The sequence below is a fragment of the Hylobates moloch genome, unplaced genomic scaffold, assembly GCF_009828535.3.
Source record: "Hylobates moloch isolate HMO894 unplaced genomic scaffold, HMol_V3 SCAFFOLD_9, whole genome shotgun sequence".
Classification (NCBI taxonomy): Eukaryota; Metazoa; Chordata; class Mammalia; order Primates; family Hylobatidae; genus Hylobates; species Hylobates moloch.
In genome coordinates, this window is record NW_026652284.1 from 43,664,359 (window position 1) to 43,689,531 (window position 25,173).

Below are 25,173 nucleotides of genomic sequence, written 5' to 3' on the forward strand. Positions count from 1 at the left end.
CATCTAAGGACACAGTGACCTTTCCTGAATTTAAACCACTCAAAGAAGACATGATCATTTCTGTCTTGGAAGAGCCCTTGTTTTGAAATTGAAAGATCTAAGCAAACTTTATAATGATTCAGATTATTTATACAGCAAATCAATTTTCCTGAGTCTAATTCTGAAACACTATCTTCAAATATTTGTGTGACTAGAATTTTCTAACTAAAAGACTTCATTTGATTCTCATTGCTTAAAGCCAAAGACAGATTTGTATCATCCTGTTTATTTGGGAGTTTTAGTCTCCACAAAATAATATGGCCTCAGCATTGCTCTGGCTCTTATAACTTGGATAAATTTCAGAAGAAAGATCTGTGTATACTTCTACTTTCTTGGGTGAAATTCTGGGATCGTGGTGGGAGGACTAACATACAGTATAATATAAATAGCAACTGGACCTGCAAACTCAGTTTGGAATATCTCTTTCACTTCCTTCCTGGAGATCCCTCATTTGCATAAAAGGTCAGAATGCAGCCACAGCAGAAGATAAAGCTTTCTAGGTCACCCTAGACCCACAGCAGATTTTTTTTTTCCTGGTTCCAGTATGTTCTCCTAGCTCTGAAGGACTCTCGATGCTGGTAAAGGCTGGACATGCTCCACCCTGTTTGGGGAATTCGACTTGATAAGAAGAATTGGAAGAAGGGAATCTGAAGCCTATCTTTTTATGTACAAGTAAAGCAATAAATAAAATCCGCTATTAAATGACAAGTCTTGTGAAAGAAAGAAATAGAAGAGGAGAGGGACCTCAACCAGACCCTAAGATTACATGTGATAGTTGGCAGTGGCCTGTTGCTAAGTTAAAGAACGCAAACACCTATTGGCTGGTGATCTCCTTAGAAGGCACACAGTTTCATTCTCCATCCTTCCTCCTTTCAACAAGCACTTACTGAGTGCTCACCACGGGTCATGAACTAGCACTGAGCTCTGAGACATGCAGAGATAGTTAAGACACAGCGTCATCCTCAAATGGCACACAGCCCAGTCGGGACAATGCCCTCACTACAAGGAGGTGGTGGGGAGCAGAAGGTGGCATCTGGAATGGGTAGAAATCAGCAGAGACTACAAGTTGGTGAAGGAGCAGAAGAAGGAGAAAAATGTGGTACAGTAGAGAAAAGGAACAGACAGCTAGCGACAGGGAGGAGCACAGCTGCACCACAAACTATGACAGTCTTCAGTCACACAGGGCCCTTTGTGTGTATGTGTATCAGGAAGAGCTAGATACCCTGGGACTACAGTCTCCCACCCAATCATACTCCTTCCAAAAGGGCAAATTATTATTACTATTATTATTTTCTGAGCTTTGCTTGTGACCAAGGTGAGTGTTTGCAGCAGGACAAATTCTTGATTATAATTCAGCTGGCATTAAGATGCTAGATATATCTGGTCAGAAACAGCCAGAAAAGACACGATGCTTCAGAAAAATTTTTCACTTTCAAACCTTTTGCTTTATATAAACAAAGCAAAACAAGACCCCAACCAGGACCCCAACAAGACACCCCCACCTTTTTTTTGAGACAGGGTCTCACTCTGTTGCCCAGGCTGGAGTACATGGTGCAATCATGGCTCACTGCAGCCTCAAACTCCCTGGGCTCCGTGATCCTCCCACCTTAGCCTCCTGAGTTGCTGAGACTACAGGTGCGTACCACCATACCCCGGTAATTTTTAAATTATTCTGTAGAGGCAGGGTTTTGCTATGTTGCCCAGGCTGGTCTCAAATTCCTGGCCTCAAGCAATCCACCTGCCTCGGCCTCCCAAAGTGCTGGGATTACAGGCATGAGCCACCATGCCCAGTCAGACCCCTCTTTTTTTCTGTATAAAATTCATAGAGAAATATAATCGTAGTTTTGGTTTTAAGATAATGAAGTAAAGATCTTTTGCCTCTTCCCCATTATTTTCTTTTTTCTGTAATTCATCCCAAAACAAAAAAGAGAACAAGAAATAGAAACTTAAACTCCATGTCTGATGATGCTAAGAGACACCTGGCAGCCAGAGGAAGAAGTGGTCTGAGCCAAGAGGAAGAAAGCGCAACCAACGTGCCTGCAGAGAGAGGCACTGACAACAGGCAAGGCGGCCCATCCCAACTCAGCCTGGGAAGGCGCACACTGTGTGGTCAGCATACACCACGAGGGAGGGAGGCCAGCACTGAGGGCAGGACAGTACCTGGAGCCCACTTGGCAGTGCCCAGGCAAATGCCAGAAGAAACAATGGAGAAGCTTCATGCAGGGAATGCTGGGCCCAAGTGGAGGTGGGGAAAGTGTGGTATGGAAGACCAGGAGTGAGAAGAAAGGCTGAAGACATGGGCCACACCATGCATGGACCTTGAGGGTTATGCTGAGTGAAATAAACCAGACATTAGGGCAAAACTGTATGACTTCCCTTATAGGATGTCTCTAAAGTAGAAACTGAGAACACTGGTTGCCTATGGGGAGAGAATTGTGTGGCTGGGAATAGAGTGGGGGACTTTTGGCTTATACCTCTTTGTATCTCTTGAATTTAACACCATGTGGCTGGCTGGCCGTGGTGGCTCACACCTGTAATTCCAGCACTTTGGGAGGTTGAGGAGGGAGGATCAGTTGACCCAGGAGTTAGAAACCAGCCTAGGCAACATAGTGAGACCCTGTCTCTACAAACAATTTATAAATTAGCTGGGTGTGGTGGCATGCGCCTGTAGTCCTAGCTACTCAGGAGGCTGAGGCGGGAGGATCACTTGAGCCCAGGAATTAAAGGCTACAGTGAGCTATGATCATGCCACTGCACTCCAGCCCAGGTGACAGAGCAAGACCCTGTCAAATAAATAAATAAATGAAAAATAAAAGTATGTGGCCATATCCTTATCTAATAATAAGTGGAAAAAACTTAAGAGATAAAAGTTACGAGAAGAATATTTAGAACTATATGCAGCAAACGCTAGAATAAGGAATCAAAATTCCCGAAAGTAGATTACTTTGAGGAGCACCCACAGGCATGGGCAATTTTTCATTAGAAGTCTTTTCGTGGCTGGACACGGTGGCTCATGCCTGTAATCCCTGCACTTTGGGAGGCTGAGGTGGGTGGATCACCTGAGGTCAGGAGTTCAAGACCAGCCTGGCCAACATGGTGAAACCCCATCTCTACTAAAAGTACAAAAATTAGCTGGGTGTTGTGGTGCACACTTGCAGTCCCAGCGACTCGGGAGGCTGAGGCAGGAGCATTGCTTGAACCCGGGAGGTGGAGGTTGCAGTGAGCCCAGATCACACCACTGCACTCTAGCCTGGGCGACAGAGTGAGACTCTGTCTCAAAAAAAAAAAAAAAAGAAGTCTTTCTGTACTACTTTTTTAATGTGCATATATTACTTAGATAAGAATAAAATATTTAGGTCGGGCACGGTGGCTCACACCTGTAATCCCAGCACTTTGGGAGGCCAAAGCAGGCAGATCACCTGAGGTTGGGAGTTCGAGACCAGCCTGGCCAACATGGAGAAACCCTGTCTCTACTAAAAATACAAAATTAGCTGGGCGTGGTGGCACATGCCTGTAATCCCAGCTACTAGGGAGGGTGAGGCAGGAGAATCGCTTGAACTCAGGAGGAGGAGGTTGCAGTGAGGTGAGATGGCGCCATTGCACTCCAGCCTGGGCAACAAGAGTGAAACTCCGTCTCAAAAAAAAAAAAAAGAATAGAATATTTAATAACAATATCATTGTAAAAAAATTAGAAATTTCAGAAATTCATCAAGAAGAAAATTAATATAACCTATTATCTCTTGACCCAACGCTAACATTTCAGTATATTATCTTAGTATTTCTATCTCCTCTAAAAATGAGTTTGCCTTATATGTGACTTTCTTTTTTCTTTTTTGTTTTTCCTCCTTTCTTTTATTTCCTTTTTATTTTACAAAGCTAAATATATGATATGGCTTCTTCTTTTTTTTTTTTTTGAGACAGAGTCTCGCTTTGTAGCTCAGGCTGGAGTGCAGTGGCGCATCTCGGCTCACTGCAACTTCTGTCTCCTGGGTTCAAGCATTCAAGCGATTCTCTGCCTCAGCCTCTCAAGTAGCTAGGATTACAGGCGTTGGCTACCACGCCGGGCTAATTTTTTTGTATTTTCTGTAGAGACACGGTTTGGCCATGTTGTCCAGGCTGGTCTCCAACTCCTGGCCTCAAGTGATCCACCCAAGTTGGGAATACAGGCATGAGCCACCACACCTGGCCTGTATAACTTCTAAAGTACTTTAAAAACAAACAAAACAGGTCGAGTGAGGTGGCTCGCGCCTGTAATCCAAGCACTTTGGCAGGCCAAGGTGGGAGGATCCCGAGGTCAGGAGATCGAGACCATTCTGGCTAACATGGCAAAACCCTGTCTCTACTAAAAATCAGAAAAAAAATTAGCTGGGCGTGGTGGCAGGCACCTGTAGTCCCAGCTACTTGGGAGGCTGAGGCAAGAGAATGGTGTGAACCCAGGAGGTGGAGCTAGCAGTGAGCCGAGATCGTGCCACTGCACTCCAGCCTGGGCAACAGAGCGAGATTCTGTCTCAAAAAAAAAAACCCAAAAACAAAAACATAGCCAGCAGTTTACTGCGTAAAGAAAGTACTTTCAGATAATTCCATTCATCAGTGGATTCTCTCCCATATGCAGTTTTATAACCATGTGGAAAATGGCATATTTTGGCAATGTTAACCAATTTCTATGCTCTCTATGAATCAAGTCTTCTCATATGAAGTAAATAGGATTGCTTGATTATGTTTATAACCCTAATGCTAGAGGGTCTCATAACATACAACTCTCGTGACTAAAAAATTTACTGATCCCGATCTCCTGAAGATATCTCACATCCCCAGTCCTTCCAGGGACAAGCCAATCAGGGAACACACTAGTCAATGGATTCTGGTGTGTTCTTCCATATAGAGAGAAACACATTTTTATGATTCTCACCATTTTTCTACTGGTTCTCTTTTTATTTTTTAATTTAATTTAATCTTTGAGATGTAGTCTCCTTCCTGTCGCGCAGGCTAGAGTGCAGTGGTGCGATCTTGGCTCACTGCAACCTCTACCTCCTGGGTTCAAGCGATTCTCCTTCCTCAGCCTCCCAAGTAGCTGGGATTACAGGCGTGCACCACCACACCTAGCTAGTTTTTATTTTTATTTTATTTTATTCTTTTTTTTTTGTTTTTGAGACAGAGTCTCACTCTGTCACCCAGGCTGGATTGCAGTGGCGCAATCTCGGCTCACTGCAAGCTCCGCCTCCCAGGTTCATGCCATTCTCCTGCCTCAGCCTCCCGAGTAACTGGGACTGCAGGCGCCCGCCACCACGCTTGGCTAATTTTTTTTTATTTTTAGTAGAGACAGGGTTTCACCATTATCAGCCAGGATGGATGGTCTTGATCTCCTGACCTTGTGATCCGCCCACCTCGGCCTCCCAAAGTGCTGGGATTACAAGTGTGAGCCACTGCACCCAGCCTAATTTTTATATTTTTAGTAGAGATGGAGTTTCGCCATGTTGGCCAGGCTGGTCTCGAACTCCTGACCTCAGGTGATCCACTCACCTCAGCCTCCCAAAGTGCTAGGATGACATACGTGAGCCGCCACGCCCAGCTGGTTCTTTTTTCAAAAAATGATTTTTCGCCCCAAATATTTCCAAATCCTGGGCATTGTGCACACTGGCTGAGGGGTCTTGGGAGGCACATGGATGTGGGGCTCAGAGCAGCTTTGCCACCAGTGAGGGGCCCAATCACCTTCTCCAAGCCTCAGGGGCCATGGTGGCACATCACATACAGCACACCATGCATATCACAAAACATTCTTTTATGAGATTATATGTTTATCAGGTGCCAGATTATATACATAATCTGACTATATAATCTTTCTCTACAGACAAATTATAGAAGGAGATGTAGGCATAGATGGAGATAGAGATATATAACATCAGACACTGGGGCTGATTAGAAATATTTTTCCATTTTGCAGCAGTGTTAATTCATTAATCTCAGTATCTAGAGCAGCTGGAAGATGAAATGTTGGCACTAAAGGGATTTCCTGGGACAGCCGGTCCACTGTGCAGGCAGACACCACCCAAAGGCTTTCAGCTGCCAGCTGGTCCCTGCCCCAGTTTCTCTGTGGCTCATCCCCACATGCAACAGTAGTGATGGGAGCACGCAGACTGTGTGGATGCTCTGTCCAAAAGCCTTCCCTGGTTTGCATCTCAGCAGAGTAAGACGGGCTGCTCTTACATGGCCAGTAAGTCTCTCCCTGAGCCACTCTAACCCCCAGCTACATAGCCTTCTTTCTCATCCATTGACTGTCTAGAGATCAAATGGCCTAGGTGAGTCATTCATTCATTCATTTATTCACCCATCCATCCATCCATCAAATACTCACAGAGGCCCAAACCACGCTGGCCTCCTGCTCCTGTTGGCCAAGCCCATGCTCTGGCTGCTCTCCCCATGGGGACATGCAGACCTCAGAGAGACCAAGGCTCCCTCCCTCTGTGAGTCCCTGCTGCTGCCAGGACCATGGAAAAAAACCAGCAGCTCCCCACCCCCTTCTGTGAGTACTCGCCAATCCCTAAGCCACTCCATGCAGGCTCCACACCACTCTCACCACCCTACAGGCTGGCTGTGTGTTTGATAATCATCAGTCTCTCCCCACTACAATATTCACTCTCAAGGACATGGGCAGATACCATGGCATCCTAGCAGCTGAGAGTGCCTAGCATACTCAAATATTTTTTGAATAGGAGAATGATTTAAACATTAAAAATTTAACTTTAAATTTCCCTCATGCAAATTTTGTTAATAGTCAAACATGAACGAAAATATGAAGGCTCTGGGAGAAATCCCTCTTCTTCTTTTTTTCTTTTTTCTTTTCTTTTCTTTTTTTTTTTTTTTTTGAGACGGAGTCTCACCCTGTCGCCAGGGCTAGAGTGCAGGGGTGCAATCTCGGCTCACTGCAACCTCTGCTTCCCAGGTTGAAGTGATTCTCCTGCCTCAGCCTCCCGAGTAGCTGGGATTACAGATGCCCACCACTACGCCCAGCTAATTTTTTGTATTTTTAGTAACGAGGGGTTTCACCATGTTGACCGGCTGGTCTCGAACTCCTGACCTCATGATTCACCCACCTCAGCCTCCCAAAGTGCTGGGATTACAGGTGTAAGCCACCGTGCCTGGCCGAAATCTCTCTTCTTAACCATGCCAGCACAGACCATAGAAAAAGGGAGGGATGGTCAGAATCCGGCTCTGCAGGCTTCAGGTGTTAGGAATCTGGAAATAAATACTGAATGATGCCCTCACTGATACCAGTATGTTAAAGAGCAGAAGGGCCTCCCACTGATAAACAAAGGTGGTTATTTCCTGAAGAGAGAGCGACTCCAGGGCACTTATTACAAAACCAAGCATTGGAAATCCTCGTCTCCATGTGGGTTTCCTCCTCCGTCGGGGGACTGCCTTGGAGGAGCCCCTGTGTCTATCCATCCTCATCTCGACACCAACAACCATGCCAGGAACATTCTAGTATGTGGTGGAATTAATCAGTGCAGAAAAAGAACACACACTCAAAATAAGAAGGCAAAGAAGTGTCTAAGCACTCTTAGAACAATTTATGCTAAAGATAGTGAAAATAAAAATCAAGTCTTTTTTTTTTTTCAAGATGGAGTCTCGCTCTGTCACCTAGCCTGGAGTGGAATGGTGTGATCTCAGCTCACTGCAACTTCCACTTCCCGGGTTCAAGCAATTCTCCTGCCTCAGCCTCCCGAGTAGCTGGGATTACAGGCATGCGTCACCATGCCTGGCTAATTTTGTAATTTTAGTAGAGACGGGGTTTCTCCATGTTGGTCAGTCTGGTCTCCAATTCCTGACCTCAGGTGATCTACCTGCCTCGGCCTCCCAAAGTGCTGGCATTACAGGCATGAGCCACCACGCCCGGCCCATGAAAATCAAGTTCTGGCTCAAAGCGCTTATCCTTTGCTATTGGGTAGCTGAAGTAATTATTACTTTTTAATGCCTTCATGCAACCTGACTTTTTCTCATTTATACAGCTTGATTGTAAATAGCTAAGTAAACCATACCTGGGTAGGGAATTTTCCCATAGGTGACGATTTCGTATAGGAGGATTCCAAAGGACCACACATCAGACTTAATAGTGAAACATCCAAAGTTGATTGCTTCTGGAGCCGTCCACTTAATAGGGAACTTAGCACCTAAGGAAGAAGATATGTGGTTCTTACTTGGGTATTTAAACTTAAACAAAAAAGTCATGAACATGTGACCCCATACTTTTTTTTCTTTTCTTTTCTTTTTTTTTGAGGCGGAGTTTCACTCTCGTCACCCAGGCTGGAGTGTAATGATGCAATCTCGGCTCACTGCAACCTCCACCTCCCAGGTTCAAGCGATGCTCCTGCCTTGGCCTCCCAAGTAGCTGGGATTACAGGTGTGTGCCACCACTCCCAGCTAATTTTTGTATTTTTAGTAGAGATGAGGTTTCACCATGTTGGCCAGGCTGGTCTCCAACTCCTGACCTCAGGTGATCCGCCTGCCTTGACCTCCAAAGTGTTGGGATTATAGGCGTGAGCCACCGCACCCAGACCATACTTTCTTCTTTTATTTTTTTATTTCAATTATTTATTTTGAATAAGTAACACATACACATAGTATAAAATAGAGAACGAGCTCATGATGAAACTATGTTTCTCACAAGGAGCTGGTGAGGCCAACAGACTGGGGACAGGCAGACCCGGCCCAAGGGGACATGCAGGGTCCCCTTGAGGAAGGCGGGGACTCAGGCACAGGCTGTTACTCCGGCACCCTGGAAGGGTGCTAGGGGCTTCTACTTACCACTTAAAAAAAATATTTGCCTTTATTATGCCTTTGCTTAAAATTTTTTTTTGGTCCCCAACACAAATTAGAAATCGGAGTAAGAACAGTAAGGACAGTAGAGAATCTCCTGGGTGTCTGTTGTATGTGAGGCAATGGCACACATTCCTGCATTAACCCCTGCCTGCCTGGAGCAGCAGTGTGCAGAGCAGAGCAGGCAGGACCATGGCTGGAGCTTGGCTTGGGCACCCCACAGCCCTGGTTTGAATCCCACATCTGCTGTTTTCTGCTTAGCGTGATCCTGGCAAGTCACTTGCTGTCTCTGTGCAGCTTTGGTGCTTCCATGTGTAAACTGAGGAAACAACAAAACCTTCCTAGGTTGCTGTGAGGATTAAATGGGCCGATCTGTGGGCTTGGCACAGTGTAAACATCAATCAAGTATGGTAATGAAGGTACCAATGAATGGTACTTACCAATGAAGGTAAGCATCATTATTGTCATCCTGAGATACGCCAGGAAGTGGCTGCTGTTAGATCTAGAACTTGTGCTCTGCACTAAGCCATGGTCTTTGCCTGAGAACAGTTATTTTTGTGAAACTCTCAGCTTGTTAAATTCAATAAAACCAGTGTAATCAATTCTAGTTCAGATACTTTGAAGCTGGATTTCCTGGCTTTGAATCTTAGCTCTATCACTTACTGTGGGACCTCAAAAAGCTGCAGAATCTCTCAGTTTCCTCCTCTGTAAGTTGGGAATAATGAGTATAATATTAACACCTATCATATGGAATTATTGTAAAGATAAATGAAATAATGTATAAAAAGCCCATTTACACATTATAAATGCTCAATACATTTTAGCTATTATTTTTTTAACTCTTTTTCTTTAGATCATTCTCCTTTGCAGCCTTTTCGCTAGGGATAATCATTAAGGTCAAGGATAAGTTAATCCACTTTCGAGAACATAAGCTTGAGGCAGGAGGGGAACCATCCTACACATGATGGAAGCAGGAGATAGATGTTCAACAAATCAAAACAAATCAATCTGCTTATTACCTCTTCTGGAAATAACAAACATGTCATTAAAAAAAATAATAATCTTCCTGGGTGTGGCGGTTCACACTTGTAATCCCAGCACTTTGGGAGGCTGAGGCAGTCAGATCACCTGAGGTCGGGAGTTCAAGACCAGCCTGACCAACATGGAAAAACCCCCTCTCTACTAAAAATACAAAATTAGCCAGGAGTGGTGGCGCATGCCTGTAATCCCAGCTACTTGGAAGGCTGATGCAAGGGAATCCCTTGAACCCAGGATGCAGAGGTTGCAGTGAGCTGAGATTGTGCCATTGCACTCCAGCCTGGGCAAGAAGAGTGAAACTCTATCTCAAAAAAATGAAATAATAATAATCCTTTTTCAACAATGCTTAGGAATTTCAAGAAAGTGCTTGTCTCTTCCAGAAGAGAGTGAGCACTGTAAAAATATTTGCTCAGCTCTCACGGGTGAGAGCATAAGAATCCTCAGTCATAACCACATGGGCAATCCTAGCCCAAGAAAGGCCCATGCAGCCCCGACCATGCTCGGCCCCCCAACAGTGTGCCACAGGCTGGGGAACTTAGGCCTCTCTGTGCATTTTTGGTTCACATATATAATACAGAATGTGGGAAAATAAAGAAGTAGATTTTTTGCATTATATTTAGTTCTGTGTGTATGATAATGTTCATGTTTTAATTTGTAATTAAAAGGCTGGAATAAAGAGCATAGAATTAATGTGACAAATATTTTCTCCACAGCCCCGTATATTCATTGTTTGAGTGAAAACTTTAACAATATAAAATAAATAAGAATCTTCATCTGGCTGAATCTATTTGTGTTTTGCATTGCTTAATTGAAATACAACTGATAGCATTTGTAAGCCTAACAAAATTATCATGTGGAGTTAATCAAGAGAGTACCTTCTAGAAACTATTAGAATAGAACCATAAGCAGACAATTATGGTACAGCTTAAATGTTGTATGAAATAAGTTTTTCTTAATGATGACTACTGTAATTTCTTTGTCAAAAACACACAAAAACAAAATAAAACACAATAATAAAACATCTAAAGTTCGTTACTGGAACATACCTTCCCTTGCTGTGTACTCATTATCTTCAATTACTCTAGCAAGGCCAAAATCTGCAATTTTGCACATGAGTGACTCAGAGACCAGGACATTAGCTGCTCGCAGGTCCCGGTGAATGTAGTTCTTCCGCTCGATGTATGCCATTCCCTCTGCAATCTGAAAACAGAAATAGGCTCTCATTTTCATATGTAGGGTAGGTGACTGGAAAGGGCCATCAAGGAAAACCAGAAAACTTATGAATTCCTGAAATATTTTCATGTATACTATTTTGATCATTCAGGTTTTAAAGACAGTGGGTAACGGCAATCACCATTTGAGCGCTTTGTAAAATAACTCTGCCAAATCTCCAATAATAGTCATCTTTAAAAAAAAAAAATAGGAACATGTCTTAACATTTTCTAACGTGTGAAGAATCTTTTTAAGACCCTGCTAAATTCATCCATGTAGATTTATAGATGTTACTATGCCAATTTGTCAAATCAGAAAACAGATGCTATGGTCTGAATGTTTGTGTCCCGTTCCCCGCCCCCTACACCAAAGTACCAATGTTGCAATCCTGAACCCCGAGGCAATAGTGTTAGGAGGCAGGGCCTTGGCAGGCGATTAGATCATGAGGGTGGAGCCCTCACGAATGGGATTAGTGCCCTTGTAAAAGAGACCCCAGAGAGTTGCCTTGCCCCTTCCACCGTGTGAGGACACAGCTATATGGTGCCATCTATGAACCAGGAAATTGCCCCTCATCAGACACGAAACCTGCCAGGGCTTTCCTTGCCCCCAGAACTGTGGGAAATAAATGTCTCTTGTTTAAGCCACCCAGTCTATGGAATTTTATTATGGCAGCCTGAACCAACTAAGAAAATAGAGTTGGAGAAAGTGACGTGCTAATACAAATAAATTATTAAGGTATCAAGAACAGGATGTCATTTCTGCCAGGTTAATCAACAGCCCATGGAACTGGTTCTCCAAGTTCTCTCTGCACATTCCCTCCAGGATAATCACAAAGACTCACTTTTTTTTTTTTTTTTTTTTTTTTTTTTGAGACAGTCTCACTGTGTCCCCCAGGCTGGAGTGCAGTAGCATGATCTCAGCTCACTGCAACCTCTCGCTTCCTAGGTTCAAGTGATTCTCCTGCCTCAGCCTCCCGAGTAGCTGGGATTACAGGCACATGCCACCAGGCCCGGCTAATTTTTGTATTTTTAGTAGAGACGGGGTTTCACCATACTAGTTTTTGTATTTTTAGTAGAGATGGGGTTTCACCAGGCTGGTCTCAAACTCCTGGCCTCAGGTGATCCACTCGCCTCAGCCTCCCAAAGTGCTGAAATTACAGGCATGAGCCACCACGCCAGGCAAGATTCACTCTCATGACAAAGTATGACAGCAGGAAAGAATCCAGGATTTAAACACAACAATAACGTAGGGAGGCAAAACTACTACTCGTTGCTGAATAGAAAGTATAGTATCATTCCAAAGTCAGGTTTTTAAGGAAGACATTACCAAATTATAAAGTTAGGGAGAAGGAAGGAAGAAAGGAAAGGAAGGAGGGAAGGAAGGATGGAAGAAAACAAGCAAAGAAAGAAGGAAGGAACAAGGAAACGAAGGAAGGAAGGAAACAAGAAAGGAGAGAGAAGGAAGGGAGGGATGTAAGAAGCAAGAAAAAGGGCAAGAAGGAAAGAAAGCCAAGTAGTAGTGTATCTGGTAAGCAGTTACAGAAAACTGCGATTCGAATTTTTCACACAGGAATGAATGTATTCTGCCAGATTCTACCTTGAATTGCAGGTGGCTCGGCTTGGAGGATCTGACTTTCCCCAGTCATCTGCAACTGCATCCCTGGTTATCAAGCAATTCAGGCCGCCAGTTCCAGACCACGTTGCTTAGCAAAAGATTAGCTCCTTGGTATTGGGTCTGCCTTTGCTTCCCCTCTAGGCCAATCCCTGGCCTCACCTTCTGCCCCGTGGGCATTCCCTGAACTGCCCTTTACTCGCCCTAGATGGTCAATGTGTACAAAAACCATCTGCAGCTGCTGATCACAGCTTTGTCATTATTTTTATGCTGTTTAATGCTCTCAGTGTTGTCATGTTAGCCAGTCGATAAACACCTCCAGGGCTGAAAATATCTTTTCTATTCTCACTTGTATACACTGGAACCTTCAAACTTGTCACCAAACCTCTTATAAGAGACAAAGTAAGTCCTTTGGGAAATGGGCTGGGGTTTTCATAGGACCAGAATACTATCTTGTTAGCCCACTACTGCAGGGATTTGGCAGATGACATTCTCATGGTCACAAAAATCTCAAGTAAAATAATCAGTGTGGCCTACATCAGTCTCAAAGACTATTCAGTCCAGTATTTCACTTCTGAGTGGAAACAAAGAATGTGGTCCAAGGTCCTTTGCACTGCTGCCAAGACCCCATATGACCCGGCCCCCGCTCAGCCCTCCGCCTCCTCACCACGACCCCCTCCTTTGTGCTTCTACACTCCCTGCCTTTGCGTGGAACGCTCATTCCCTCCCTGCCCCCTTCACCGGACCTATGCAGTCTGCCTGTCTCAGCTGAGATTTTACTTCTCCCAGAAGCCATGCCTGGCACACCCTCTCCTGCCAGGTGTGCATGTGTCCCCAGTACTCCCTGCTCCTCACCTGACTACCTGACCACAATTTCTGCAGGAACATGAAACCATCCCAGCACTGAGCACAGCACAGCACTGAGCACAGCAGGAGGCTTCATTTCATGAGGAACTTGAGAAGTGAGATAGGGGCTGAGCAGAGCAGAAACCAGAGAGACAGCAGGAAAAGGACAGGGCAGGTTTGGAGAGCAGTGACTTCGTGTCCCCTGCCTTTCTCCCAACTGTCATAAACCCTGAGCACTGGGGAGATGCACAACTTTTACCTGACCCTGGAAAATATTCAAACAGCCTCTATGGGAAGTCAACAGAAGGCGGGCAGTGGTGACAACCAGGTGAGGGCAGAGCTCCTCTGAGTCTGCCTTCCTCTAGGAAGCCTCTCCTGCCTAGAAACAGCAGGGAGTGGCATGGTGAGGGTGTCAGGAAGTTCAGGATAGCTCCTTCTAGAGTGGGCACTACTGAAATGGATGACACGGGGTGGCAATTTTGGTGGCAGCTGGGAGACAGGAGCCCTGCCTCTGTTTCCTTTTGTCTGCTGGTAACCCAAGTTCAACAAGAGTTGTTAGAAAAAGCCAGTAAAACTGGGAAAAGTGGAGAGCGAAGATCAGGCTAAGCATGTGTGAAAGAAAGGAGTGTACGATTATAACAAAGTAGGCTTTTGGCGATAGAGCCACGATGCCTGGCTCAAACAGACCAGAGTTGGTTACGGGAGCCCAGATGAGACAGCAGCAATTGAGCGGTCATAGTTGACTCTGTCCCAGCCTCCAGGCTCCACTCCATGGTAGTGCAGCCCTTAAAAATTCTTAGCTCTTAGACACTTATCTGCCTAACATTCCAATAATTATATATAAACTGGGCCAAGAACCCAAGGAAGCCAAAGCTGGCTGAAGTCCCAAATTGGGCCTGAAACCGCAGTTGACAATAGCAACCAGGAACCTGTGCTGGCCCCTCTCCCAAGGCTGTTGATTGGCCACAAATGTGGGTGTGATGGCAGGGACCCAGCCTCCTACACAGCAGCAAGGACACAAGTGATGATCAACTCATTACAAAAAGCACTCCAGGGACTTGTTAGTAAGGCTTTTGTCACACCTACCCACATCCCGTATTTGCATAAATCTGAGTGCATTTAAAAAAATGATCCTCAGAAATAATAACAGACCTGCAACAAGCCTAGTGTATTTTGGCCTTCTTTTCCGTGCCAGAGTGCTTTAAGGAGCTCAGATTCCAAACAGTAATAAAAGCGTTCACCAAGACAGGATTAGAAACAACAGCATTAGCCAAGTTGAATAAATAATGAATATGGGAGCAAAATAAAAGCTCTCAGATATGACTTGCTTTTCAGATCATAAATATCACAACCCTCCTTTTATATAAAATTAATTCATTCTTTTTATTCTTTCCCTGGTCTTTGTGTATTGTTCTTTCTTGGTTTATTTTTTTAAAAACCTTAACTTGTTGTTGAAGGTGGTCTATTTACTACAGCTAAAGTAAATCCAGCTCTATTTCAAACAGCAGGAAGAAATCAGAGACTCCTTTGGCTGATTGAATGTACGGTCAACTTTTCATGGAATACCTTCTTCCTCTTCCAGGGCCATGTAGCGTTCAGCACTACAGAAAGAGCTGTCACATAAATACATAAACCAAGGCTCAGCTGTCCCCAGGGACTCCCACTTCCTGTTGTTCCAGTAGCTTGGAAAGCCTGACTTCTGTGGGAGTTACATGGAGTTGATCAAGCTTGATGAGAAGAGGATGTGTTTGATTCAGAAGATTGTTTTGTTGTTTTGTGCCCACGGACATTTTACTAAGATGATGATGATAGGTAGGTGGGTAGGTAGATGGATATTAATAACCACCATTTCCCCACCACTAATTGAACACCTACTATACACCAAACACTGCTTCACATCCTTTACACTCAATTCATGTTTCATCTTAATAGCAAATTGACCAGGTAGGTTTTACTTCCACTGTACAGATGCAAATGAGGCTTTGAGAAATTAAAGAACCAGTTGAAAGCCGCAGAGTGAAGGGGAATGCTCCCATTTACACCAGGTGTGTCTGACCTCAAAGTCCATGCTTCTAACACCACACTCCAGAATGTCAGACCCACAAGAGAGCTCAGTACCAAGAGATAACTAAATGCTTCTGGAACCCAAAGATTTCATTGAGAGAGTACTTCTTCTCTGAGAAGATAAAAAGAGACTTCTGAGGTTTCCTCTCATTGTTGTTAAGTCCAAATTTCACCCCTCAGAAAGGGAATCACAAGCTCTCCCCAGGCCAAGTTCTGGCTCCCATTTCAGGAAGTACATGCAAAACTTTGTTTAGGTTGTTTCTGTCTAGAACATTGTTTCTCAAACTTTTTTTTCATTATTATTCCTCCAGGAAGAATTACTGAATTAAAATAAAAATTAAAAGTTAAGGCATCCTTAACAGGAGAAATTAAATATGAGGAAAGAAGGTTGTATTAGGTAGGCATGAACTTTGGAGGGCCACAAACTATTGTAATATCTAAGATTTTTATCACCCCTAAGGGATCAATTTTTGCTCCCTTGGGGGCAATCTTACCCCCATTGCAAATGCATGGTGCTATGGTCTGAATGTGTCCCTCCAAATTCATGTTGAAACTTAATCTCCAATGCAATTGTATTAAGAGGGGAGGCCTTTAGGAGGTGATTGGGTCATGAGACATCCTCCCTCATGAATTGGATTAAGGCCCTTATAAAATAGGCTTCACAGAGAGTTTGACCCTTTTTTTGCCCTTCCACCTTCTTCCATGTGAGGACACAGAAAGAAGCACCTTGCCAGGCACTGTATCTACTGGCGTCTTGATCTTGGACTTCCCAGCCTCCAGAGCTTAGAGTTTGAGAAGCACAGCACTAGATCATAGGCTTGAAAGCTTAAGCTATTTTAGGACTGCAACAAAATCTTAGTCTCAACATGTTGCCTTTGAGCAACCTCACAGGTGGACTGTTACCATCATAACGGTTGGGGAGGAAGTCCGGATGCAACTCAGCTTAACAAAAGAAGGAGTAAGATGTGCAGGGCCAGCATAAGGAGCCCAGGCAGGAAGGAGGAGGCTCCATATGGAGCTGGGGTGAGGGAAGGCGCAGGTGAGGAAGGTTCTCCAAACACCTTGGAAGAATTCCTAGCCCATCAACTGTTTGGAACACATGGCTTGAGCTTGTTTTTCCTGCAACTTAGGTCAGGACCCTGTGGGCCTCATGGCTTGGAGGCAGGGGATACAGGGTCAGGCCCCAGTTCCCCTCCCTCTCTATCACGGCTCTGGGCCTGGAGTCATTACTCACAGGGCTTGGGAAACCGATACAATCTTTTGGTTCTAAAGCAAATGAGGAGATTCTCTTCATCTTAGGCCGTGTGATTCTCTTCATCATAATGTCAGGCCCAGGGGTGAACAAAGACAAGAAAGCCCCAACTTTCTAGACCACCTGCCAACACCAAAGAACTAATTTAAACTGTCTCTTTCATCCAGTGCTGATGTCTAACTCTGTCTTAGAAAGTTGATGTGTGAAGCTACTGGAAATCTGAAATAAAAAGCATCCCTATTACCAAAAATGAGACTAATCACGTAAAGAGACGATGTCAGTGAGGTTTCCGTACTCTTGACTTAAGCTGAGATATGCTGATGTTTCTCGTGCTCTTTGATTCAAATAGCATGGCTGATGCACATTTTTTAGTTTCTTTTTTTGCCTTCAGTGAAAACATATGATGGTATTTTCTACCTGTGCTGTTTCTGTGTTTTTCATTTTCATTTTTAAAAAGCGGTTTACTGAGCACAGGGACAAGAGAGCCTGTGGGGGTGCACCATGACCAAAACTCTGAGTGTGGAGCAAGGCGATTGTTTCCTGAAAACGCCTGTGCCTGAAGCCAATGACAAAGAAGGCTGTGCTGAGCCCACTGCTGTCCTGGGAGGAGGCACGGAACTACTGGGTCAGAGAGCAAATCCTGGGGGTGGGGGATTCTGGTAAAACTCTCGGCATCTTGTACACAATGAAAAGTCTAGGTACACAGAACATATTAATAATAATGCTTCCTGAGTTAATGTGCAGCCTTATCTTGTTTGGCTGGATAGATAGACTTCCAGTCATCCACAGTGGCCTTTGTAATGTACAATGAGAAGAAAAGGAGTTAGTCACCAAGTGTCTGCCTCTTCCTCCACTGCCAGTCAGCTGAACAGATGCCTTCCGTAAGTCAGGGCTTTGAGGCAGCTAGAGGCAGACGTGGACCAGAGAAAGAGAGAAGTAAGGTCTTACCCAACGTTCTGAACCCAAAGGGGCAGGACTTTCTCCCCCACTGCTGGTGTGAAACAGGAAGTGTCAACCCTTCAACAGAGACACCCTTGGGGCCACAGCAGGTGAGAAAAGGTGCCACTTCCTCCAGGTGGAGGCAACCCAGCTGTCAGGGCTGGTGGCGGAGTGGGATCAGGGATAGACCTCAGACCCCGAGCAGCATCTCAGAGGCCACTATGGACACAGCTGCTTAAGTTGACATGGTAGTGCTGCCGGCGTGTCTCTATTTGTTGGTATATCACATCTCTAGTACGATTTCACACACACAGACACTCTTATATAGGCACACACTTATGCTAGGCAGGGTGGGGACAGAACACAAAATTTAGAGTCCTATTTACTTTGCAAATAACTTTTTCCCCAGGGTATGAGGTTTAAAATATGTAAACCAAAATTAAAATTCTAAGTCTCTTAACCAACTGGGTAGACCCTCACTTTGGCCCAGGGGATTTCAAAGAAACCTGAAAAACTAGTTCAGGCCATGATGAGAAGGGGGAACTGGACATGACTCATTATGCCCTTCTCCCTTTTGGATTGTAGACACCAATGACCAGCATTTACATTAAAATAGAGATCCTGAGACTGATAAACAGACTCTTTGTAGCAATAAGATACCAAATTCCAACCAGACTTTAGTATAACATCGCATGACAGATAACAGGTTCTAAAGAAGATCAAAGTATTTTACCTGAAAATATATTCCTTTGACAAATTTTGAAACAGCCTTGCAAAGTCATCTTTTATGGGGGAAATTTATATTCTGTAGAGAATCCCATTCCCTTTCCAGGTCTTTTCCTGATCCAGGAGAGATTTAACTGACACCTTTTAAGGTCCCATAAGAGAGATTCACATCTGTTCCCTCTGAGGCCTGCTACCTGAAGTCTTCGTCTACATAATAAGAACCTTTGCTTCTACAACCACCACTTCCCATACCTTAACTCAAGCTTACTACAACTTCAGGCAAAGCTCAACTCCTTCAACCAATGGCCAATCAGGACTTTTTTTTTTTGGAGGCAGAGTCTCGCTCTATCACCCAGGCTGGAGTGCAGTGGCACAGTCTCAGCTCACTGCAACCTCCACCTCCTGGGTTCAAGTGATTCTCCTGCCTCAGTCTCCTGAGTTGCTGGGACTACAGGTGCCGGCCACCATGCCTGGCTAATTTTTATATTTTTAGTAGAGATAGTGTTTTGCCATGTTGGCCAGGCTGGTCTCAAACTCCTGACCCCAGGAGATCCACCCATTTCGGCCTCACAAAGTACTGGGATTACAGGCATGAGCCACTGTGCCTGGCCAATCAGGAAATTTTTGAATCCACCTATGGCCTGGAAGCCTCCCCTCCCAGCTTCAAGACATCCCGCCTTCCTGGGCTGAACCAATGTACACCTTATGTGTACTGATTTATGTCTTTGCCTATAACTTCTGTCTCCCTAAAATGTGTAAGATCAAGCTGTATCCCAGCCACCTTGGACACATGTTCCCAGGATCTCTGGTGGCTGAGCCATGGTCCTCAACCTCGGCAAAATAAACCTCTAATTTGATCGAGACCTGTCTCAGATGGTTTTTGGTTTGGTTAAATTAGACCAAAGTTTTAGAAAACATTAGAGTGGAATGCACTTATTTAAATTCCCTCTCTTCTAACAATGTTAAAGTAGAAAGTCCAAGTTGCTATTTCCTGAATAGGGAGTGCCCATGTGAGTAGGCTCAGCAAGCCCTATCCACATGCACCTGCCTGGACCTTCTCGAGGAAAGGCAACTGGGCTCTCCCTCATGAGGGACTGCGGTTTTGTGTCATCAAACACTCACTGAGAAGTGGGTTGCCTATGACCACACCAGAGATGGGAAATTCCTAACCACCAAGGCCCTAGGTAATATATCAGATAGACCTCTTTTATGTGGGTTTGATGGACAGGGCAATCTCAATTATGTTTTACAAATCCAAGCAGAGCTCAAATAATGCCCCTACCTAGTGATGACCATCCAGGTCATTCATCTTTTCCCGCTTTTCTCAAAGGCCCAATGAGAAGTCTGTCAACCCCAGCACCCCACACAGTGAAATCGGCTTCCAGCAAGCTCTCTCCCACCCGAGGCGCAGGCTCTGAGCCATCACCAGCCTTGCTGGGCATGTGCCCTGTGGACTGTTTGCTCAGCACACATACTCGGCTGCTACCACCAGAGAACATGAGCAATGCTTTGGACAAATAATGAAGTGTTGTGTGGATGACCTCACTCTGGAAATCTTGCTTTAGTGCTCTTCTGTTCATCCTAATTACTATTGCTTTTTGAGAAATTGGCAAAGACAAGCAAGGCTATCTTGTTCGGTGAGTTTTTGTTTTTTGGGGTTTTTTTTTCACTTTAATGAGAAGAACCCCCATTTCTGTCAGATGACTGAGGGAAAAAAGGGATCAAAGGAACCTCACTGAGGGGCTGAATGTGATCTCTCAAGCAAAGCTAAAATCTACCCCAGGAAATTCCAGCCTAAATGAGAAACTGGAACTGAAAACGCAACCTGTCTTAGAATTGGCTGCTTGGAAAACATTTGTCATCTAGACAAGCAGTGAGAAAAATTAAATGAGAAACCTATCAAAAAGTAGGAAAAATGAAGATCTGATTTTCCTGGTGCTTTACCTGTTTTAGTAGGCACTGTTTGCCTTACTCTCTAAGGATGTATTGTCTTCCTATGCTTGAGAAAAAGAAGAATTCACATAATTAATGATGTTCAAAAGCCCTAGGAAGCCTATAAAATAACAATATTAATAAGTTGGAACTGAAAAATAAGTAGAAATTTAGTAAAACCTACAGTCTCTCTAAAGGACTTTTTGTAACAGGAAGCCCCTGGAGTCAATCCCAAACTGACCTAAAAAGACCATTTAATGATAACAACAGAAAAATAGGATATAAATACACACACACACACACACACACACACACACACACACACACACACACACCAGGGAGTTTGCAAAAAGAAAGTTTAAGAACACATCTTGTCTGTACTGCAAATATGACAGCATTTGTTTTATACCTCTCAATAGTTGTCACAGAAACACTTTTCTAGTTGTTAATATTCATTGATTCCCCAACACTAGATTCCTCTGATCTTCAATCCATAATTTAGATGGAGGAAAGGGATGGAACAGAGAGCTCATGCATTCTTGTTTGTACTCTACTTTTTTGGGATCAAAATTTCTTGGAAATTTTATTTTAGCTTTATTTGGTTATCATAATAGTCTCCTTTTCCAAGTATAACTGCTAAGAAATAGTGAAATCTATACTTTGATGATGATGATGATAGCTACCACGTATTAGCTACTACTTGCCCAGGCACTGTGCTAGGCATATTGTTAAAATAAGCCCATAAAGTAGGTTATATTCATAGTAATGAGGATGAAGCTGAGTCTTGGAGAGGTTACAATTTCCCTAGAAAGGCCAGGATTCCAACCTGAGTCTAGCTGGTCCAGGCTTAAGAGTCTGTGCTCTTAAGCATTCATCCACACTGGCTCCTTCCTTTAAAAAGAAAGGATTTGAGCTGGCCATGGTGGCTCATGCCTATAATCCCAGCACTTTGGGAGGAAGAGGTGGGTGCATCACTTGAGGCTAGGAGTTCGAGACCAGCCTGGCCAATGTAGTGAAACCCTGTCTCCACTAAAATACAAAACTTGGCTAGGTGTGGTAGTGGGCACCCATAATCCCAGCTATTTGGGAAGCTGAGGCTTGAACCCAGGAGGTGGAGGTTGCAAGACAAGATTGCACCACTGCACTCCAGCCTGGGCAACAGAGTGAGACTCTGTCTCAAAATAAATAAATAAACAGAAAAGTTTTTTTTTTTTTTTTTTTTTTTTGAGATGAAGTCTCACCTTGTAGCCCAAGCTAGAGTGCAGTGGCCCGATCTTGGCTCACTGTAACCTCCACCTCCGGAGCTCGAGCAATTCTTGTGCCTCAGCCTCCCCAGTAGCTGGGACCTACTCGCCACCACACTCAGCTAATTTTTTGTATTTTAGTAGAGATGGTGTTTCATTACGTTCCCCAGTATGGTCTCGAACTCCTGATCTCAGGTGATCTGCTTGCCTCCTAAAGTGCTGAAATTACAGGCATGAGCCACCGTGCCTGGCAAGAAAAGATTCTTTTGATTCTATTCTAAAAATACAATGCTCACCAAGTTGACAGTGGAAAAAAAAAGGCAAAAATAAATAAGAAAATCAGATAATTTAAAAAGTGGTCAACTTAGGCTGAATGTGGCGGCTCCCACCTGTAATCCCAATGCTTTGTGAGGACAAGCAGGAAGGATCACTTGAGTTCAGAACACCCTGGACAACATAACAAGACCCCATCTCTACAAAAAGTTAAAAATTAGCCGGGTGTAGTGGCACATGCTTGTAGTCCCAGCTACCTGGGAAGCTGAGGCAGGAGTATTGCTTGAGCCTAGGAGTTTGAGGCTGCAGTGAGCTATGATCACATCACTGCTCTCTAGCCTAGGACAACAGAAAGAGATCCGGCCTCTAAAATAATAATAATCATAATAAACAGTCAAGTTAAAGCTTGCACTTGCAGTCTGTTAGACTACCTTCATAGCTCAAAGATGAGGCAGTGTTTGGCATATCCAAGCTTAAGGCTGGTGGAGATTTCTGTGACTGCTCAAAATCTAGTCAATCTATCGGCATGCAAGGACCCACAATGCCTTAGGGAGAGATGATTTTCAAAATGACAGCTTCACCAAATACCCATATTTAAATCATTAAGTGTCCACGAAATGGAATTACCTTCTTTAGAAAACAGGAAGAAAAGTTTGTCAATGAATACCCATTTACTTTCTCTTGCAAAAACTCACTGAACTATGTCATTGGGATACATATTTCAAAACTCACTGTACTACCCCAAAGATGGATATTATCAAAACCCAGAAAATAACAAGTGTTAGTGAGGATGTGGAGAAACTGGAAATCTCACACACTGCTGGCAGGAATGTAAAGGGATATGGCTGCTATTTGTAATGTTACTATGATGCTATGCCATGACTACTCCCTTAGTATATACATAAGGTAGAGTTTTTTTTGTTTGTTTTGGGGATTCTGGTGGGTTTTTTTTTTGAGACAAGGTCTCACTCTGATGCCCAGGACAGAGAGCAGTGGCAGGATCACAGCTCACTGCAGCTTCAACCTACAGGACTTAAGCAATCTTCCCACCTCAGCCTCCTGAGTAACTGGGACCACAGGTGCTCACTGCCACACCCAGCTAATTTTGTGTATTTTTTTGTAGAGATGAGGTCTCACTATATTGCCCAGGCAGGTCTCGAACTCCTGGGTTCAACTGATCCTCCTCCTGCCTCAGCCTCCCAAAATGTTGGGATTACAGACATGAGCCACTGAGCCCGGTCACCCTTAGTATATTAAAAGACTGAAGGTCAAGGTATCTCCATTAGCTTCCCCTTCCATCCAACCACACAGAGTCCTGCCTGTACACCACAAGCCCCACCCAGTTGCAGGTCCACTAAACAGTCCTTGCCTGCAGAGTTTACTCTTTGATGGGGGAAGACAGAAAATAATAATTCAGCACATGAATATACACCATGTCAGATAGCTGAGAAGAAGAAAATACATAGCAGGCAGCTGTGCTATATTTCAACTAAGACAAAATACCTTAAAGAACTTGACGTGTGTTATTCTGAAAAGAATTCCTGTACAAAGACAGCGCCTGGGCTCCGAAAACAATCCCTGACTTATTTGTCCTGTGACAAACTTAAAGGAAATCTGTAACAAGATCTAACAAATTCCAAATATACCTGAAACAGATTTGCTATCCTCTTTATTTATATTTCAACCCCTTTGAAGTGCGTTTTCAAAATACTGTGTGTTTGCGAGGCAAGCCTGTGACGTCTGCTCTCTGTGGCTGCTCCTGCATTTTCCTTTTCCTAAGGATGTGGGGGCAGGAGCGGGTGGGTGTGGCTGCAAGGGCTGAAGTTGAGGAAGAAGCAAGGTCAAGCATTTTGCTCACCAGGTAGGATTTGTCCATGCCTAGTGATTTGGGCAAACAATTACTGGGCTTCACTCACTTACAGCAGTGAGAGAAGTACAGTTCCTCCCCAGCACTGCAGCTTTCTAATGGGGAAAAGCAGCATTCCCTTGCAAGACGCATGACCTAGAAAAAGGATCACTTGCTCGGTTCAGCAACTTCTCAATGGCAGTGTTTCCCGACTATTGAAGCCCACAGGACCCCTGCGGCTTATTCAGGGCCCTAGTCCTTAATGACTGCTAACAGGGAGAGGCACCTACCTAGACACCTGCAGATTTTAAACAAGAATCCAAGGTGAGTTTAATGATAAGCATATGAAACCCTGAAATATAGATTTCCAAACAAATAAGACAATAAAAAATGTATAGAAAGGAGTAACTTCTGAAAGCAAATCTACATCATGACTGACAGACACTGCAGGCAAATGGCCATTTTGGGGGCTTCTCCCTGCATTCCGAGTGAGGCCAAGAGGAACTGGAGGGCTGAGAGTGAGGGGGTTATCTGATTTATGCCTCAGTGTGACCACTGGGCTGGTGGGAGCCACAGCTGAGCACAGGAGTAGACAGCCAGCTCCTAGATTGCTCACTTTTGGTGGGTATTCAAGTTGGGTCACAGTGACCATGTGCAGGAGTTAGGAAGGTGAATCTACTTTGAGGGTAGAACCCCAGACTTGCTGAGAAATTGGATATGCAATGTAAGAGGAAGAGGGTCAAGAATGACTTTGAGTGTTGGGACCTGACAGCTCCAAGGACAGAGCTGCCATCAACAAAAGGGAGAAGATGGCAGCTGGCACAGGTTTTGGAAAAGGGGGTAATAGGCACTGAGTTGGGGTGCATTGAGTTTGACATGCCCAACACACATCTTTGGACAGATGCTGAGCCAGCAGGGGCTCACGGGAGCAGTTTGGGCTGGAGCTAGAAGCTTCGGAGTGGCCAGAGTCTAGACAGCTGTGCAGGATTAACTAATGTCCCCACAAAACTCACGACCACCCGGGACCTCAGAATGTGGCCTTATTTGGAAATAGAGTCTTTCCAGATTTAATTAAGGATCTCAAAATGAAATCCCACCCTGGATTTAGGGTGGGCCCTAAATCCAACCACTGGTACCTTTATGAGAGAATGGCAGAGGAAGGTCTGAGACACAGACGCAGAGAAGGCCACAGGAAAACAGAGGTGGGAAGAGGAGCAGTGCGGCCAACAAGACATGGAATGGAACACTGGAGCTGCCAGGAGCTGGAAGAGGTACGGAAGGATTCTTCCCAAGAACCTGGGAGCACAGCCCTGCCTACACCTTCATTCCAGACTTTT

General features: G+C 44.4%; 1 protein-coding gene across 4 annotated transcripts in view; it reads right to left on the reverse strand.

Annotated features, from left to right (window-relative positions):
• LYN (LYN proto-oncogene, Src family tyrosine kinase) overlaps nt 1–25,173 on the reverse strand; it is a 158,340-nt gene that overhangs the window by 3,711 nt on the left and 129,456 nt on the right. For all 4 annotated transcript variants that reach the window (XM_058443634.1, XM_058443635.1, XM_032759749.2 and 1 more), the window contains 2 exons: nt 10,938–11,091; nt 8,076–8,207 (listed from right to left, as the gene is read on the reverse strand). In XM_058443634.1, coding sequence (XP_058299617.1) covers nt 8,076–8,207; nt 10,938–11,091 — 286 coding nt within the window. The remainder of the gene's footprint in view (nt 1–8,075; nt 8,208–10,937; nt 11,092–25,173) is intronic.